Genomic DNA, 20,429 nt, shown 5'->3' with positions numbered 1-20,429 from the left:
AAGGGAAAGAAATAGTTCCATGTCTATTAAAAGACAAGAACGAAATGTTGACAGACTAAATGCTTAACCAAATTAGGATATTCCTTTTAATCTATATAAAATTATTCTAAATTGGCAAAGAGAATGTCTCCAACTCTGTCACTGTTAAAACTGTGACTTAAAATAGGAGCGGTGTCCCTTGATCAGTTTTGTTGTGTTCTGTAGCCCCAAGCATTCATTGCATCTCCCACAGCCACACATTAATGCACCAAAAAGCCTGGCACACAGAATTGATCCTAATAATATACACACACACCCTTCAAAAACATGGCAGAGCCTTATAAAAACTAATTTCAAGGGTTTTAGCATAAAACTCTCATGTTAAAACAAAGGGTATATATGAATGGAAAGTAAGAAAGCTAAACAGACCTGATAATTAGCATAACTGAGCTATATATCCAAATGCCATTCTGTATCACAACTCTTAGCATAATCATAATTGTGCAGATGAGCAGCAGGAGAATATAAACAAACAAGAAACTGCCCAAAGGATGGAGGATAAGGGGTGACAGCAAACCATGAAAGGAAACATGCAACAAAGCAGAGAGTCACCCTGACCACAAAGGGGCAAAAGCTCTCCAAAAGAAAACCTAACAATTGTATCAACCTGTGAGCAGCTCCTTGAATAATAATGCTGGACTATCCATGGGGCAAGATACAAGCAGGACAAGAAGGAATGGATTGAAGCTTGAGGAGAGCAGATTTAGACTGGATGTTAGAAAGAAATTCTGGCCGGTGAGGGTGGGGAGACACTGGAACAGGTTTGCCCTGGAAGGCTGTGGATGCTCCGTCCCTGGAGGTGTTCAAGGCCAGGTTGGATGAGGATTGGTGCCCCTACATGATCTTCAGGGTCCCTTCCAACCCAAACCATTCTATGAATCTATAATCAACAGAAAAGTCTCATCCATACTTGTACATTCTTACTTACATTCTCAGTTTGGATAAAGCAAAACATCAGTGGAGCTAAGGGAAGGGTATAGACTGTTTATATTATGTCTGTTTACAGACAAAGACTGGCACCTGTACCACTTACACCTACCAGCATATCCCATGATCAAAACTGCAAAATATAAGAACAATTTTAAAGCATGTCCAAGGCTTTTCTTCTTCCTCCTTTTTTTTTTTTCTTTCTTTAAAGAAGCCCTTTAATAATAAATGATTACCAGAAGAAAATACCAACAAGTTCTTAACATTTCTGGAGGGAGACCAAACCAAATGGATTAAGTAAAGGACACACCAGACCAGAATAAGAGATAATTATAACACAACGCAAGGATATTAACAGATAAATAAATTACAGTTCCTTTTGTACCACTGTGCATCCCTGTGGTAACCAGAGAGATGATAATGATCTAATCAAATACAGCTTTCTATTGCTACAAGCCTAAATAAATCAGTCTGAAGCAGAAAACATGCACATGCTGAAATGTAAAGAACTGGAAAATATTTTCCATAGCTCCTTGTGTCTGTACATCTCTCACCATCTGGAAACTGTTAGGTCTGGCATTTATTTAAGTTACAAAATGTGCATTATTCAGAAAGGAACCTTCCTAACAAAAAAGAGGAGTTTGCGCTTTAAATCTTTGTGCAAATTAACAATATGGGGCTGCTGTATTAGAATCACAGAATTAACCAGGTTGGAAAAGACCTTCAAGATCATCCAGGCCAACCTATCACCCAACACCACCTAATCAACTAAACCATGGCACTAAGTGCCTCATTCAGTCTTATTCTAAGCACTTCAAGGGATGGTGATTCTACCATGTCCCTAGGCAGCCTATTCCAATGGCATTAGGGTAATAAATGGAACATTCATTTCCCTTAACTTCAGCATATGATGTGATATGTTTTATAGTAAAACTACAAAAATTAAGCCACAAAAATATTCTGTAAAACACACTGTGCATACCTCCCTGGAACATGGAATTATGGAGAACTGATTGGACACTCCTATAAACATCTACTAACTAGATTGTGGAGGTTAGGTCTCTTCTGTAGCTCAGCACAGAGCAGCCTGAGGGGATGCAAAGCTTTCAATCTGGTACAAGCAGTTCCTGTAGATTGCAGAACAGCTGTAAAAGGTGGCAGTATTAATGGCCCCTGAGCTACAGACTGCTGAGAGACAAGAATGAGAAGGATGATGCCACTCCATAACAGGTAAGACAAGAAGCACCAGTAGTTTGAAGAGCACAAGGGACAGATAACATCAGATCTGGAGAATGAGCCTACCAGTGCAATGTGCATGGAAAATTTGCCTGTTTGTAGCTCTCTGTATGTTGTTCACAAAACACAAGGCTTTGTGTAGAGAGTAAAACAAAAAGCCCCTAAAAAAAAATAAGTTGAGGCTCTGTGATTCTGATTTACTTTCCTTTGAGAAACTCTGAGACCTGCTTCACTGCAATAAGAAAATGCCACCCCAAAATTCTGAGAGAACTCCATGGCTCAGTCCTTTGTTCTATAGTGTAATCTCATTTCACTATACACTGATTTAGTGAAACTACACCAGCTGAAAACTGGGGTGACAAAGCAGAGAGGAGAGGTTGGCCCATAGGCAAAAAAAGGGAAAGAAAAAGTTGAAAATTATATCATAAATCTACCCACTTAGGAGAAGCCAGGAAATACTGTTTCAGGGACCTGTTAGCCTCACATTTAGGCATCTGTCTAATGTGGGGGCACTTCAAAGTAATAGAGGAAACATCTTGAAAAACACTGTAACTTTGATAAAGGGTATAAAAGGATTAATTAATACAGAATAGTGGGAGGGGGTGTGGGGGGAACTCAGCTAGCACTCAGTAAAAAGAGAAAATGACCTTTCATAAAATAAGTGATTGAAATCTTCAAATTGCTACCAGGGTGGCTTTAGATAAGCTCTACAATCAAACAGAAAACTCTGTGGCACAGATGTATGGATGAAGCAGCTGAAAAAAAAAAAAAAGGGAGGTAAAATGTTTTCAGGCAGAGGTGGGGAGTTTCTAAAGGGCTTCATGAAAAACAGACATCAAAGCATTCTAATAACTGTATCAAAAAATGACATATCAAAATACATCAAAAGTACTATAGGAGTCACAGAGCAGTCAAGTGTCCAAGTAGCAAATTTAGAATTGCTTAAGCCATAATTATGCCACTACTGCTATCTCTTGAACCTCTCATGAGCCTTCAGGTGTTTTTCCTAGTCTCAACTCTACCTTCTGACATCGCTTGGTAACATGAGAACATGAACTACCAAATAAAAGGGGGAGAGAAAGGAAGTTTTGTTTCATTGGTCACAAAGTAAAGGTAACTCATAGGCACAATACTAAGGGCAAGAGAATGCAAGACAGAAAATCTGTTGGGCTTTTTGTTTGGTTGTTTTTTTTTGGTTGGGGTTTTTGTTTATTTGTTTGTTTCCAGACAGCTTATTCTGGACCCATGAATCAGGGTTTCCAATACAGAGGGTTGGTATATTCCTAATCATTCACAAATGGTAAGAGCTAGCCTGGCCCCAGTCTGCAAGCATAGTACATAATTCTCATTTCCTTTTGAAAAAGCACTGTACAAAATTCAGTGGCTTTTGACGTTTTCCTTTGGAAAAGATAAACAGTAAGCATAGTAGGTTGCTTTGCATTAAAGACTAAGTTAATATTTTTATACATTTTGGGAGGAGAAGAAGAAAATAATCCTAATAGACTTAAATAAGAACTTACTGGTGAGAAGTAATTGGCCTCAAGCTGTGCCAGAGGAACTTTAGGTTGGATATTAGGAAAAATTTCTATCCTGAAAGAGTGGTCAGGCAATGGAACAGGCTGCCCAAGGAGGTGGTGAAGTCACCATCCCTGGAGGTGTTCAAGAAACACATGGCCATGAAGATCTCTTGGACTTGAAGCTCTCTTTTCCAACCTTAACGATTCCATGAATAAGAAACTGATTTTTTTTTTCCTGCAGAAATATTGGTCTTTTTCTGCTGACTTCATATAAACTACTGTCCCATTGCCAGTTCTTTTTGAAGTAGTTCTACTACAAGAGAAGTACAATCATTATTTTAGAATTCTTGCTAAAAGTAGATGAACTCAACATGAATATGCTTATCAGTTATGAGTCAAAGTGCATCTGATAAGCTTCCTCTGCATTACAGCTGTCTGAGCTTAACGACACTAGTGTGCCTTCAACAGCACATTAGCTTATTTACATTCTTTCACTTTATCTGCTTGAACTTTGCAAGGAAAAATTAAAAAGACAGTTTCAAACCATCACAAACTGAATCCCTTGGTTGGCCTTCCTTACTTCGGTCTGGTTTGCAGCACAGAGTGATTTTAGAACAGAAGAAAAATAGAAGATTTTTGGCTGAAATAAAACCAGAGGAAATGTTGCAGGAACACAATAACAATCTCGTCACACATTGGCAGCCAGTCCATGAGAACACACTAGAGCAAGGCTGGGGTAGCTTCACCCTGAGCACACATAATGAGGACGTGGGATCTTTAGCTCATTGGACTTTCAGCACCAAGTGCTTCACTGCAGTAATCCAGCCCCATCAGGCTGCTAGAGTAAACAGACACAGTGGCCAAAGAACTGGCAACCTGGAGAGATGGTAAATGACACACAACATTAACACTGGCAAACTGCTTCTGTTCAGTCCTCCCTTAATGCTGACAATGAGACATTAGAAGAGCACTACCCAGTGCTGCTCCAGGTTCTGCCTTTATTCCAGATGCCATACCCACCTGAATGAAACTGTTGTTTTGGCTTCATCTGCTAAACAGCAGAAATCAATCTGTCACATGGCTTTATCATTTGGTGTTTACTACACAGGTTGCACAAAAGTTGTTTGGCCTTTTGCCATGGCAGAAGGGTAAAGATACATATCGGTGCAGTGTTAAGGCTAGAAGGGAATGATTCCTTAAAGGCTGATAGTGGTTGAGAGGGACTATGTTCCTCAGAAGTACCTCACTTACTATTTGAGAAGATACAATAACACAGAACCAGCTACCAGCTGAAGACATTTCAATTAGAATCACAGCTTCCAGTTTCCAATCTCCACTGTTGCCATTTGGAGCAATATTCTAAAAGTACACTAAGTGAAGGTTCTGCATAACATGGAAGGAAGTTATAATTAGGGCCTGGTTCATCCCGAGCAGTCCCAGTTTTTGAAATCTCTTATTGAAGTCACTGTACTCTGCAGAGTGATTTTAAAAATAAATAAAGAGCAGATGGCCAGTGTGAGCTGGCACATATGTGTTTCTCAGCATCTTCTGGCCTTTGTCATAGAGATCAGTAGTCCCCTTTGGCCTTAAAACACATCAAAAACATTCACACACCACCAGCCTTGATGGTTCTGTCAGAGATCATTTTTCACGTGTTGGATATTGTCTTATGAAATGATTTGATTGCCACTAAGTGCATAACGACCTCTTTTCAATGCTAAATCACTGACTCCATGCAACCTGCACCGTCTCGTTTTGAATAGATTTCGCCTGCACCTACCTCTGCAAGACCTACCACTGTCAGGCACCATTGTCTACCAGCTGCACCACTGTCATTCTCTTAATGTAAAAAGAATTCTCTACAAGAAATACCCCATCATGCTAAATGCTGGGACTGGCTCCCTGATCCTTTGTAGAGGTCCAGGACGTTTTAAACAATCACTTTCTCCGAGGGGCTATTTGCCGCTTCGCTTGAAGAGAACAAAGTGCGTCAAAGCTGGGGTAAACTTTGAAGTACCAAAGTGCCACCCTGCAGCTAACAATTTCTCTGTGAATGCCTGTGACTTCAGTCTGATTTGGAAAACACGTGTGTGGTGATTCAGATCATGAATTTCTGGTGGAGAATATTTTGTGCAGGTATCAAAGCTGCTGAAAGCAGCCGGGTGTCACATCACGTTATAGACCTTGATAATGCCTTGATTTCCTCTCTGATGTACTGCTCTAAAGAGCAGAACTTGCCAGTGATTTAGGGGCACTTGGAGAAACCACTAATTTTATAGGGGCAACGTGCCCTGGCCACAGCTATTATTCTGATTTGGGGAAAGAAGAGTGCTGAAATGATTGCTTCCCACTTCTGTGGAACTAGACAGGATCTGGAGGAGATATTTCCATGGTTATGCTGGCTATTAGGCAGGCTGCCCTGGAAGGAACGTGAAAAGCTGTCATATTACTCACAGGATCAAACATTGGCTAAGCACTGGAACAGGCTGCCCAGGGAAGTGGTGGAGTCACCATCCCTGGGGGTATTCAAAAAACATGACATGTTGGGATGTGGTTTAATGGGCATGGTGGTGTTGGGTTGATGGTTGGACTTGATGATCTTAGAGATCTTTTGCAACTGAGATGATTCTATGATTCTATTCCAGGATATGGCAGATGAACACATGATCTAAAGATAACGAGCACATACATGGCAAAAGCTCCATTGTGGGGTTCCTTATCGCCACTTCTCTCCACGTGTCACCTTCACCCTTGTCTTCTGCAAGCCAACACTCTATGAGGAGACAAATCTCATCAGAAAGAGGGACTGCTCTTTCCAGTCTGAGCTCCTTCAAGTACCAGCTGGGATCATTTCCAGTGTTGTCGTGGCCAATGCGGATTTTATATAGCTGCCCAAGACCTCTGAGATTAATCTGTAATGGCAAAATAAAAAATCCTGGGGTTTAATAACACATTATAATGTTGTCTTCTAGCAACCCTTCTTGAGTTGGGTGTGCAAACTAAATGTGCAGCTAACATAACTGAGAGTAATGGGATGTTTTAGAAAATGAAGCCTCGATATACAATGAGTCCCAAAGCAATCAAGCAAAAGCATACAGAGCAGCCTGCAAGTGTTGTTTTATTGACTTCAGGACCCTATTGTTTAAAGTGACTAAAGGGCTTAAACAACTCAGTCTGGTTTTAAATCTCTTTACAAAATCCAATCTGTGGTGTTATAATGTAAATCTCTATTTCTAGACAAATATTTTAACAAGCAGAAACAACTTCAGTCATTGCTGCATGAAATAATGTTTTTTTGCAGTCCATACAGTTACCATCAGCACAGCCCTATTAACTATTCCTACCACTTACCAGTCTGCTATGGCTCATTTTTCTCTTTTTCTTCTATTTTTATGTGCATTGGTGTCAGAGTTAACTATTTCTTTAAGTGCTAATGCCACACTGCAGCAAATTTAAACAATAAAACATGACTATGTCACATTGAATTCCACAGCCCTGACAAGAAAAGCCACTTTGGTTTTTGGGCTGCAGAAGTTTTTTTGGGCATTTCTAACAGCAGGGGCCTAAGCAAAAAAAATCAAAACCAAACCAAACCAAACCAAACCAAAAAAGGTTAAGCACTTTCTTTTTTTCAGTAATGCATTTGGAAGCTTGTGATATTGAGGGGGGAAAAAACCCCAAACAAACAAACAAAAAACCCCCCAAAATCCATAAAAACAACCACAGAGGAAAAAAAAGAGAATAAAAAGTAGTTGTTTCTTTTACCATCATACTAATTTTGCAGTTTAACATCAAAAAAAGCAAACAAACAAAAACCAGATCAATGGACAGCATCAGCATTGCCTCAGTCATCTGAATCACCAAGATGAACTAAGATTTGTCTGCTTTTGAAGGTTCATTGTGTCTGCTCTGGAAGGTAATATTAGTAAGTCTGTCCCAGAGTGAGAGTTTCCTGTTCAAAGTTATGTGCTAACAAAGTCTGCAAGGCAATCTCTGTGGAGCTGAGAAATGTCAGAGGCAATGAAGACATATCCCTCTCACTCTCTTGTTGAGGTGTTTGCTTACAGTTTAGCATAACATTGATGTTTCCTGGTCATGAGGACCATCACAGAATAGTCTTGAAGCCTTAACTGGTCAACACTTCCTTGCACCCCTGAAGCAAGCCTGGCACAACTCCACCTCATAGGATATTATCATGACATAATCTGGTGGTATAAAAGCCTGAATAGAACTATATCTTATGAGTGTTCTTGGAGATAACCAAACCAAACCGAAAACCAAAAAACCAAACATATATATTCTTGGGTGGAAATGAAGGCAAAAGCATCAATGGCAGGAAGCAAATCACCTGTTCTCTTTTTGTTGTTGTTTGCACAAGCAAAAGGAACATTTTCATTAAACCATGCATTAGAAAACTTGGCCTTACTGTTTCAAACTGAAGCTTAACAAATCTCACATTTTACAACTTGTCTCCAAGCACCAGTTGAAATCCAGGTTTATCAGCAAGATATTATTCCTTAAAAGGATGCAAAGACTAAATGTTACTTCCTTTGCTAAACGAGCTATGCAAATACTCTTTTCAGTCCCAAGCATACCTCTGATATCTCGAGTGACGACAGCACGACCTATTTTCAGGTACTTGAGATGTTTAAGTGAATAGTGAAGTAAGAGATTCTCAGCTTAAGAAGAGACTGTTCAGAGGAAAGATGCTTCAGTAAAAAGATGGACTGAATACATGTAAATGACTCCATTTCTCTTTTATATACTGGAATAATCAAAATAATGGCACTGCATTCCTGTTGTGCAGAAAATATCCTGCAATCTCTTTGAAATAAACTCAGGCTAGCATGAAAATAATTTGGATATGTCAACAGATACGCCAAAATCCCAATGTCTAACACAATCACCAGGGGCTATGCTTGACAGACAGTTATTAATTTCAAGTGAGATCATCTCATTAACAGAATTTCAGAGGACTCATGTGCAGCAGCTGCATTCCCAAAAGGAAGAGAAATCATTGACTGTATTTGTTTAACTTCTGCCTGTAATGGAGAAATCTTCAGCAGCATAGGATGTTCTTTAATTGCGAGCATGCAGCTGGTAAATGTTGCCAAGAATATCATAACTAATGTGCCAGTAAAGTACTCAGTGTCCACCCATGGTGCTTGCATTATCTAGATGGCTGAATTCAGCCAATTTGTTAATTGTGGCCAAGCATGCACAGTTACAGGCTGAGTCAAGAATCAGACTATGTCACAGGTGCTCAGGTGTCACAGAAACAGAAGAGCCTCATGAACAAGGTGGATACAGGTATGTAAGGAGTAGAACTAAAAGCAATAAAAATTGTCATCATTTTTACCCCCATTTCATGTTTGCTTTGGTCACAGAAAGAAGCTGGGTAAACAAGTACTGCTTATTGCATAGTGACAGTTAAACACTTGATTTTCCAATCCATTCAAGCTCTTTTCATCCTGCAGCTAGTCCAGGGTCAATACTCACTCACTTGACCTTCCTGTCCAGACTAACAGTGTGCTACTACATATTAAAATAGATGCCAGTTATCTGTTACCAGGTTAATCAGAGAAATGTCACGGTATTGTTACCTACGAAACTAATAGTGTTGACAGATAGCTTAGGGGTTTGTTCACCTTCACAGAATTGTAGACTTACAGAATGGTTTATGTTGGAAGGGACCTCCAAAGGTCATCCAGGCCAACTCCCCTGCAGTGAGCAAGGACATCCTCCACTGGATCAGGTTGCTCAGAGCCTTGTCGAGCCTGACCTTGAATACCTCCAGGGATGGGACCTCAACTACCTCCCTGGGCAACCTGTTCCAGTGTTCTACCACCTTCATGTTAAAGAATTAGTTTCTAACATCCAACCTAAATCTCCTCTTGCCTAATTTCAAACTGCAGGCCTTTGTAAACAGTTCCTCTGCAGCTTTCTTGTAACCCCCTTCAAGTACTGGTAGGCTGCGATCAGGTCTCCCTGGAGCCTTCTTTTCTGCAGGCTGAACAACTCCAGCTCCCTCAGCCTGTCCTTGCAGGAAAGGCGTTCCAGCTCCCTGATCATTGTCATGGCCCTCCTCTGGACCCGCTCCATCAAGTACAACAAAAGGAAAAATGTTTTAGAAGTTTCAGCATTGCTAGTGCTACGAAAACCCTGTAATGCACAATGAAAACAATGTTTGCAGGAGAGAGAACTGGTAAAGGACTGACAAAGAGCTGGGCTTGTAAAGTAAAGGCCATCAAAAACTTTATTGCTTTACCATCTCCTGTTTCAATGCAAGCTAAATTGATCTATCTTGTTTAGCATAAGCCCTGTACTGGCTAAAGTGTCTATTCTCTTTACAGACTTCTTCCAATCCTAGACCAGAAAAATGATTTGTAAGAGTAAAAGTGAGAGAATAAGCTACACATTAATCACACCACTCACTTCTGAAAAGTGCTTAGACACTGAGATGATGGGAGGCAGAAGAATGTGAACAGACTAGAAAATGGCTGAGGGGAAGGCAAGGCAGGAGGATTAGTAAAGACAGAAACTGAATCTGAGCACTTGGCATAGGAAGCTCTTAACAGAGAGACTCCTAACAAAGGAAGTCAGTGTCACAAAATGTCAGAAACAATCACCTGAAGCCTACAATGGAGCTAAACAAACAGGAGAACCAGGTAGAGAGGAGTGACTCAAGAGAGACAAGTGAGGGGGTTTAATATGTATTCATCTTGGACTTGTGGTGCCATTGGGTAGGAAAAAAAAAAGGGGGGGGGGTTATGATATGAAAGACTAAACCTGAAATTGAGCACAAAGTTCTCTCACAGAAGCACCTTAAAAGAGAAAAGCGTACAGAACATGTACATAGAATCCATCCTGCAGAGTGGCTGAACAGCTAACACCATGATCAATTGCTCTTATTTCTTGAAGACGAGATGAATTGTGGTTTTCCCCAACACTGTGAGTTCTTTATGATCCTTCAATGTTGCTTTCTTGAAACAAGCCAGATTTTGATTCATGCAGAGCCTGTAGCTGATGGAGATTATTTTACACACTTCTGCCTTTATCTGAGTAAGGGATGAAGTTCATGTTGTTATCGAATCAATTTTGCTGAGTGATGGACAGTTTGAAGTGGAGTTAAAGCCAAGAGTATGACTGGTTTATGCTGCTTTAAGTGTATCTGACTAAATGCATCTGGTCCTAAATGGTCATCATGGCAAACAGGAGCAGCTGGAACATAGCAGGACACAAGCTATGCCCAGTTCTCAGGCACTGCCAGTCACATGGTTAAGAGAGGGAATAGTTATTTTTAGTGCTTGTGGTCATTGCTCCAGTTTCTCCACTCAGGAATAATTCTCACCGAGCTCATTGCAGGCTTTTTGGTATTTTAACAATGGTAAGAAAAGTGTGAAAATGGATTTGTTTCAACCTATTTTTATAACATTTGGTTTCCCCCCCCACTGCTTCTCGTTTTACGTTAGAGATCTCAGCATTGAATGATAAAAGAAAATGAACATGGATTCAGAGTACAGGAATTAAAGACACATGGTGAGACATGGAAGATTCTGACAGTCCTTAGGGCTGATTCTAAAAGAAGAAGTGTCAATTCTTAATGCATAGATTATTTTAAATGACTGATATTTTTATTTAAACGGGAGGAAAACAAAGGAAAACCAACAGATAAAACTGCTAATGCCTCCATGCCATGCAGCATAGCACAAAAGGTACCATATGAAGGCAACTCTTTCCAAACAAGGGACATCTAACTGGAAGGAAAAAGGGTTCAACACTTGAACAGTCTCATGAGAGGAACACTATTTGTCTAGTTTTAAGGTCAAGTATCTCTGTGGGTATTTGCAGGAGACCTGCTTTAAAGCTACCTGTATTTCTTTCTGGCATTTTGTCCTATCAGAGTATGGCAGCATTTAGGCAGATGAAGAAATTTAAATGGTGTAACTGGAGAGGACACCAGCTTTAAAAGACAGGCAAAAGGACTCATGTAGCAATTCTCACACTGGAGATGGATTCCAGCTTCCAATTCTCCATGTCCCCTGCTTGCAAGTGTGGAACTATCTTCCTTAGAAAAACATCCACCAACTACAAAATATAACTTAAAGTGAAAGTAAGGACTGTAAAGATTTCTTAGGAAATAAAATCCAGCACTCTTAATAGCTTTATACAGTTCTATTTAAGATAAACTTGACAACATGTTGAGATCAGTAAGACCAACATTGCTCTAAAGAGATTGCAGAGCTGATAATGAAGCAAACTCACAAAGCAAAAGGTGGAAGAATTCTTGTTAAGAAGGTGCAGCTAGCACACAGTATTTTGAAAGCAGATCTACTGAACCACTCACTGCTTTTACTGTCTTCTTTATTACTAGAAAAGCAGAATTTGTACCTGAAGGTATGGAATTATTTTGTATTGAAGTAATAAAAATTGAGAGATTGTAGCTGGCTGTTACAGAAGATAATACACTTACAGTCCTCTGCTTAGTTCTCTTTGACACAGAAGGGAATATTTGGCATGACCAAACATTAAAAGAATACTTATAAAAAGAATTTCTTTATCAAACAGTGTGTATACTCATAAGAGATAATTTGCCATGTTTCAAAGAATGATGATACAGAATATAGGGGTCTGGAGAATATAATTTACAATACAATTAAATCTTCAGTGTCTTGGGCAACTCAACATGCTGCCAAAACCAGTATTTTTGAAATACTGAGAAATGCTCAGGGACTGGGATGACACCAGATGAAAATGCAGGAAGCAGCTCACTGTTGTGATGAGAGCTGTAAGTTATAGTAGATTGATATCTCTCCATTGGAGGAGGGATGACTCTCAACAGAAAAATTATGCCCTAAAAACTATGCCTGAATAGAAACAGAGCAGTAAACCATAGCCTGGAAGTAGCTTCTTTGAACATGCAGGAACAATTACAGAGCAGAGAGGGAAATCCATCACATCTAAATTCCCTTTCTTTCCATTCCTTTGTTGTTCATCCCTGACTTTCCCATCTGCTAGGAAAAATTGCTATATCATAAGGGCAATATGATGCTGTTATTCACAACTACCTTGTGAGAACCTAGAACCCCAGACTGCAGTCAGGAACAAGACCTCTCCCCATCATCACACAACTGCAAATTACCTACAGTGAATTTCATGTGCTACATGGAGACCTCCAAGGGTAAAAAGCCTTGTTGTGCTCTACCTGTGTTACACTGGAGGACAACCCATTTTTAATCTGATTTACTAAAGCCTTAATGCTAGCCAAAGTGAATGAAGTTACACCAGCTGTATACAGCAATGCAAGCAAGATCTAGATGGGCAACAACATCTCAGGAGCCTATAGAGAAGCACCACTGGATTTACTCAGGTTTTAATAACTTCTTTCATTCTTTTTAACATTACTGATTATTCGTTGTGTACATTTAGGTATCCAAGTTACTATGCAGTCAACTGTACTTCCTATCAGACTACTATCCTTGATTTTTAACAAAAGGTTTGTCTAATTCTCTTTTTGTGGGTCATTCCTCTGCCATTTCTTGTGATTATTTCTGTGGCCAAAGGGATTTTCAAAGGGAGTGTTGCTTTGATTGTTTCTTTGGGACATGATTGTGCTTTATTTTTTCTATTCTGTTATGTTGAGCTCTTGCAGCTCCCTGCATCAGTTAACACCTTTTTTTAAAAAAGAAAAAAAGGGGGTTACCTGGAGCTTAAACAGCCTTGAAATGTGCACAAAAGCTGCAAATCAAAGACCATTTAGTAAAGATTTTCCCCAATGTACTTAACAGATTAAGCTAGCCTAACAGAAAGCAACCGAGGCTATCCAACTGTTCTGCAACTCCCCAGCTTTTCAGCAGTGTTGATGTTATTCCACAGTGCTCTTAATGGTGGAAAACTGCAGTTACAAAGTGCTGAAGCATTTGGAGAATGCAGCTTTCCTTTGGAGTAACAAAAAAATCCAGCTACGTTATTAAAAGGAGACATTTAAGGGGTGGGAGGGAGTATAGGAAAAGGAAACAAAATTGTTTTATCTGTTCTTTTCTCTCTTCATTGATTAGCACTGATTGAAAGCTAAGTAAGTGGTTTTGAGAAACAATAGACACTAATGTGGTCAACCTTTGAAGCTTCCATGGTGTGGTTAGAACACAGGGAGAAGCTTTCTCAAGCAGCTCTGGAGTTTAAAGGTCTCATTACACACAGATTTAAAAGGTCGATTGCACAACTGAATTTTAAAACAGGTTTAAGTTTTACTCCTTTGTCCAGTTTTATCTCACTTAAGCTGCACCTAAGTGCTGTGACTAGCCTCCAAGCTTCTTACAGGCTTTCAGTGGTCTATCACCACAGGAAAGCTTCAGGCACAAAGATCTATGTGTGCTGTGGAAGATCTAAACCTGGTGTTATTATGGATAGCAACAGATTATCAGAGCTCCTGGGACAGGTATCAGATCTTGCCTTGATGCTGGGAGGATAAAAATGATGCCTTGAGAAACATTCTGTTCCTTCCAAAGAGAAAGAAAACAAACAAATGTTCTTGGCACTTCCTTCAATAACTGAATAAACTTGCTGTCAGATAGCATTAACCATCTGAATAAATACCCAAGATGGTCCAGAATGATTTTAAAAGGAAGACTTCAATTTAGTCTTCAGATAAACACTGATTTCACCTTCCTGCTTTGATCCAAGATAATATTCAACCAGTGCTGTCTGTAAGTTTAGCCATGTTACTGTCAATTTAAATCAATGAAGGGGAATGACCACCACTAACTTGCCTCTGCAAGATTTTATGTATTTATACTTCAAACTGGAAAAAAAATGTTTAAAAAAAAAAATCAGAGAAACTTCCAGTCCTGTTTGTCACTGATTCCTCATCATCTTTTTATTACGCACATATTTTTTTGACCTAAGAAGCATAGCGCAGTTTTAGTGATTGGAACATACACAGTCCTGAGGAACTATAGGAACTGGAGGAAATTGTAGGCATTACAGGAACTTTAAGAAGCCCTGAGAAAAGTCCTGATTCTGAAGCACCTCTCAGAAGTTTCTCTGATAAAAGAGGAATCTCCCATTTGCTGGGAGAAGTAGGACATTGCTCATGTACATCACCCGAGCCAACCTACTCGGTGTGATTTGAGACTCTAGTCCCTAACCACCACCCTCATTTCCTTCCTACTTTCTCCAAGAAAAGGTTTGCATGAGGGTGTGATTCAGTGAAAGTCTGAGAAAGCCCCTGGAGGAATTTCCAGTGGACACTTCCAGAGACAGATATGCACCAGAAGCCATAAACAGAACTATCTTACTAGATCAACACAAAGAAGAGGCAAAGAAATTCTTTTCTGCCTCTGCAAGATGAGCACCACCTGGTTCAAACCAGCACATCAAGCAGATGCATGTGTGAAGCAGACTCTGAGAGGCATATCTGCTTGATGCAGTTCTGGATACATTTGTTGGTTCAAATCTCACCATGGTAAAAGTCAGCTGCTTTCTCAGAAACACTTCATGATCCTCACATCTTGTTTCAAGGCCTTTCTGTTGCCACTTTCATCCCGTTCTGAGAAAAGCTATTTTGCATATGTTTTGAATTCTCCAGTGTTTATACAACAGCCATACTATACCTTAAATGTATCTTCACTGCTGGGATTAAACAGCTGGTGTTTCCCAGATCCCAAAATAATAGGACCAGAAGCTTTGTTTTCTCCATAAGCATAAAGGGATACTGTTGCTGTTGTGCCAGCTGTTCCCAAATCCCCAGTGACTACAGTAATCTTCCAGTCTCCTTCTGTAAAGTGAAAAACAAAATCAGAATGCTTTTAGAACTGTTACTGATAGAAATATACTTGAAAGAGAAAAAAATGCCCACTTTAGCCCAGGGGCTGTGACTATTAAGCACCTAAAATGTAAAGGTGCTGGGAGAGGCAATAGAAGACTGGTTAAATACCACATCATCCACACTCATCTTAGGCAAGTTGTGTAACTTGAAAGAGTGCTAAAGCTGGAAATACAAACACAATGCCTTGAGAGCTTTCTAATGATAACTCTGTGGGTCATCACAGAAAAAGCCCAAGCTCCAGAGTTTGGATTATGCCAATATATATAACCAATAAATATATAACAGGGGAAAAAAAATCAATTAAGTACAATTCCCTCTCACTTTTTGTTGATGTGACACACCAACAAGAGCTCTGTTTGCCTGGGTGGAGGCATGACATTGAGATTAGCATGAAAGAGGAAAAAAAAATAAATATTTTGGAGGAAATTCTAACAGTAGGACTCTTTAGAAAAGAATTTTTTATGAAGCTTCCCTGATAATAAAATGTCATCTGAGCTGCCACATAATGCACCCAAGTTATTTAAATATCTGAAAGAGGATGAATATAAATCTTATTAAAAAAATAAGAGAGAGAGAGAACAATTCATAATTGGAAAATGCATTTCTGCATCTGAAAAGCTGGGATCACACACTCTCCACCCCTCTTTGGATTGCAGCTTTTGCTTCTAAGAAACAACTGCCACTTAGTGACTTAAATTCATTCTGTGCAAGGCAAACAACAAATGAAATAGCAGCCCACAGTGGAAAATAAGAGCCACAGTGTACACTGCAGCTTTATGAACAGGCAGCTCTCTGGTAATACCTGCATGAACTAAACCTGTTGTCTGACAGAAGTATTCATGTGGGCCAGCCCCAATATCCCTCAGTAATTTGCCTCCACAAAGAGGCAGCTCTAGCAGAAAGCTTAAGCTCCTCTTTTCCAGATCTGTTGAGGTCTGGCTGACACCTGGTTTTGGAGGGTGAGAGGTTTTTAAAACACACATAAATACAAAGCTGGGAATTCAGAAAACACCAACAGCTCATTTGGTTTGAGCAATCAAACCTGGCCAGCAGGTTGAGGGAGTTAATTCTGCCCTGGTATTCCATGCTGGTGAGACTCAATCTGCAGTGTTGTAGCCCTCTGTGGAGAACTCAGCACGAGACAGACAAGGACCTGCTTGGGTGGGTCCAGAAGAGGGACAAGAAAATGACCAGAGGGATGTAACATCTTTCCCATAAAGAAAATGTGTTTAGCCTGGAGAAGGAGGTTTCAGGACCTTATTGCAGTCTTTCAATATAGGAAGGGGGTCTACATGAAAGGCACTTTTCATCAAGCCCTGCAGTGACAGGACAATTTGCATGGGTTTGAACTGTAAGAGGACAGAAAGAAGAAATTTTTTTTACAGTACGTGTGGTAAGACATGGAAATGGATCACCCAGATTAGCTGTGGATGCCCTATCCTTTAAAATATTCAAAGCCAGGTTGGATGGGGCTGTGAGCCACCTGTCCCTGCCATGGCAGGGGGGATGGAACTAGATGGTCTTTAAAGATCTCTACAAGGACAGAAAAGTAAAGCTGAACAAATAGGAAATCATAGGTAAAAAAACCACTAGAAACTAATGGTAAGAGCAAAACCACATATAGCCCAGGAGGAAGAATCATGGTTTAAAATGTTAACTCTAAAAACCAGAAATTAAGATAGATTAGCAGTAAGTACTAGAAAAGATGAATTTCAATCAGAAAGAAAATTAACATTATGGAAATAAAAATGACAGAATAAAAAAGAAAGTATAAACAAAGTGTTTTATTGCTTAAAATTAAAGTTCAGAGCTTACTAAAATATTCAAATAGTGTGCTTTAATTAATGTTTTAAAATAAATAGAAACATCAATAAATGTGTAAAGCAATTAGTTCTGAGAGAGAAAGAATTTTCATTAAAGACAGAAGACTGGTGCAGCACTTACCATTTCCTGCTTCTTGCATTTTCAGCTCTTGATTTATTTGAAGTTCTGGGGGGAAAAAAATAAGGCAGCTAAGAAAAGATTCGTCCTTTAAGGCTAAAGAAAAGGTTTGAAAGAAGAAATGAAACAGATATTCTGTGATTCTGGTCAATAAAAGCAAACTTCCCTTCTCATTTGTTCCTTTATTACTCTCCCTCTATCACCTGTACCCATTACACAGTGCAAACACAAAGTGTATTCACTCAGAAATATAGCAAAGGAAGCCACAAAAGCATTAACTCTGATATATAAGATGTAAATTCAGCACAGATTTGTTCAGAGGGAAATAATTTACAAATTACAGATGTTACTATCATAAAGTTACACTAAGCCTTACTTTGAGGGTACAGCTCAATTTCTGAACGAATTTCACCTTGGGACATAAATGGAAGCCACCTAACAGTAAGAAAGACAAAAAGACATTAGGTAGGAATCAACTTTTCTCCCCTGCCACAATACCACTGAACTGAATGACCCACATCTTATTTTCATACTAAATACACACAACAGCAAGGGATCTCTGCTTCTACAAATTTAGTGTTTGGTTGGATAGATGTTAAAGCAGAAATTATTTGGCTCAACAAAGACTGAACTGTGCAAACATAAGAGCTGTGTAAGTGCAAAATACACTTGTGTCAGACTAAAGGAATCATGGTGTCAGAGACTCCCATGGCACAACTGACCTTATTTGTGCAGCTAAAGAAGATGGCACAAACCTTCTCCTTACTAGGGATTGAGAGTTCAGTATAATTTGTACTTATCTATTGCACTATTTCTTAAAATCAGAGCTCAGTGTTAAAAACAGAGATGGAACCAGATACTTCTTTTCCTTATTCCTCCTGCAAATTGAGGACAGAGAAATGAGGCTGAAAAAGCACAAGTTAAGGCAGACGTTGGCTGGGTTTCCTAGCCCTGTTACTCTAGGCTATGGAGAATTTTGAAACCTCTTCATTCAGAACTCTTTTAGCTTCCTCCTGGTTAGGGAAAAAAAAAAAAAATCAGCTGGCATTCTACAGAAAATTTAAGAATAAAATTTCAGCAAGCTTCTGGGCTGCCCCTTCCTAATTATACAGCTCGCTTCCACGGACTCGCCAGGAATGACTTTGAAAATTCCTATTTACTACTTTGCTAGGTAGAATAGAGCCAGTGATACACATTTCAGAACAGTGGTGTAAATACTACCTTTCACAACTGAAAACGTATTCTGAGTTGTTCCCAGCTTCTCTGACAAGGACTTTGTCACAGTACCAGCGCTGGGAGCTGGCATTAGCCTTGCAGCGCAACAGCACCTTCTGCAGCTCTCCAAGAGACACAGCTTCCACTCCAAAAGCACTGACCTAGAAGACAGAGGAGGCTGCACTCGGCAAGGGTCACCACCAAGTCAGTCCTGAAAGATGAAGTATTTTAGAAGCCTGATTCACTGTCACAATATACAAAGGTTCCTGTTCAGCTGGACTGCATTTAAAGGGTTTGGATCTGAAAAGCGAGAAGTCTTCTGGTTATGGATCAGAGTAAAGGAGAAAACACAACTGCCAACCAAACTGCAATAATAATCCCAAATGAACTGGGGGTTCAACCATCACTCCAAACACTGAACACAACCCTTTACTTCTGTTTTAATCCCTTGCCTTTTGCATGCATTCATCTAGGTACACACAAGTTCAAGTCATCCTTTCCTTGGTTGATATTTATTTAAAATACAGACTTTGCCATCTTTTTCTCTCTTTGGTCTGACCTCCTCTATTTACATTTTGTTCTGCTGGAAGAGACTGAAACATTACATGCAGCTTTCCCCTTGATACTCATTTAGGCTTGAGTTTACAGTGGCCAAGTTTGTCATCACGGGAGCATGAAGCTGATCAGGTGAAAGGTTCAGGTTGGTGATGCTCTGCCACAGTGAAAAGCACAAAGCTTTCTCTCTGTAAATGTAACAGTCTAGGTCACACTTCAAAATAAAAAGGAAAATAATGAAGGAAAAGATTACACTGGAAAATTCATATCTGTAAATTTCTCAGTCCTTAGTAAATGGCAGAATTGAGGCTGCCTGTGTAACTTTAGTTCTCCCTTGTGCCTATATATATGATCCTTCTGTAATATATGATCATAAGCTATTCTCTCTGAAGCATTCCTGCCTCAAATTATGCAGAGGCAGGACTGCAGCTTTTAAATACTTCTTTTTATCTTCATTATCTAGATGACTCTCTGCATTATTTACCCCAACCACCCAAACAGTTCAGTGAAGCATAACTGATTTCCCCAGTGACTTCACTTTTGCACTTTTCCCATAATATCCCAGTTTGCTGCAAATGCTGAAATTTATTTCCTCAAAGGCCATCTGTGTAATATTTCATTTTTACCTAGACAGCTGAAGCACAGACATCATTGCCAAAAGCTGCCAGGAAAGTAGTTTGGGTGCTCAGCTGAGAAACAGAGGGGTTAATTTATTGGTGTATTTAGCATTTCAAAGAGCTAACTGTGAGCAGAGCAGGATTCTCTTTGAACAAACCTCAGCTACAGCTGTGGTTGCTCAGAAAAGTTAAAGTGGTTATGCAGCAAACCAGAAGCATTCAAAACGTGGTCACTCAGGGCAGCTTTTCTTTAGGTGATTTGCCCAATATCATGTAGCATATCAGTGCCAGGATTAAATGACCTTGTTCAAGCCAGCACTGTGTCATAAAATGATAGATCCCAGGCCCTGCCTCTGCTGCTCCATGCAATCCACTCTCTGGTTCACCCATTTCCATAACAAAGTGCACTTTGAGGCAGCCCCCTTAGCCCCTGTATAAAAAAATATGCTGAACTTACTGTCAGTCTGGCTAGAATAATTCCCCACAGAATACACCACTTAAATTCTGCATTTCAATTGGAATAGAACTTTATATCTAATACATTAGCAATGGTAT

At 39.7% G+C, this 20,429-nt stretch overlaps 1 protein-coding gene across 1 annotated transcript in view; it reads right to left on the bottom strand.

Annotated features, from left to right (window-relative positions):
- RP1 (RP1 axonemal microtubule associated) overlaps positions 1 to 20,429 on the bottom strand; it is a 132,518-nt gene that overhangs the window by 70,786 nt on the left and 41,303 nt on the right. The window contains exons 21-24 of the mRNA XM_054394648.1: positions 18,709 to 18,863; positions 17,864 to 17,922; positions 15,332 to 15,495; positions 6,409 to 6,631 (exon numbers count right to left, since the gene is read on the bottom strand). Of these exons, the coding sequence (XP_054250623.1) occupies positions 6,409 to 6,631; positions 15,332 to 15,495; positions 17,864 to 17,922; positions 18,709 to 18,863 (601 nt within the window). The remainder of the gene's footprint in view (positions 1 to 6,408; positions 6,632 to 15,331; positions 15,496 to 17,863; positions 17,923 to 18,708; positions 18,864 to 20,429) is intronic.

The sequence above is a fragment of the Indicator indicator genome, chromosome 31 (assembly GCF_027791375.1).
Source record: "Indicator indicator isolate 239-I01 chromosome 31, UM_Iind_1.1, whole genome shotgun sequence".
Lineage (NCBI taxonomy): Eukaryota > Metazoa > Chordata > Aves > Piciformes > Indicatoridae > Indicator > Indicator indicator.
Note: the sequence above shows the minus strand (reverse complement) of the source record. Positions and strands in the feature narration are given on the sequence as shown.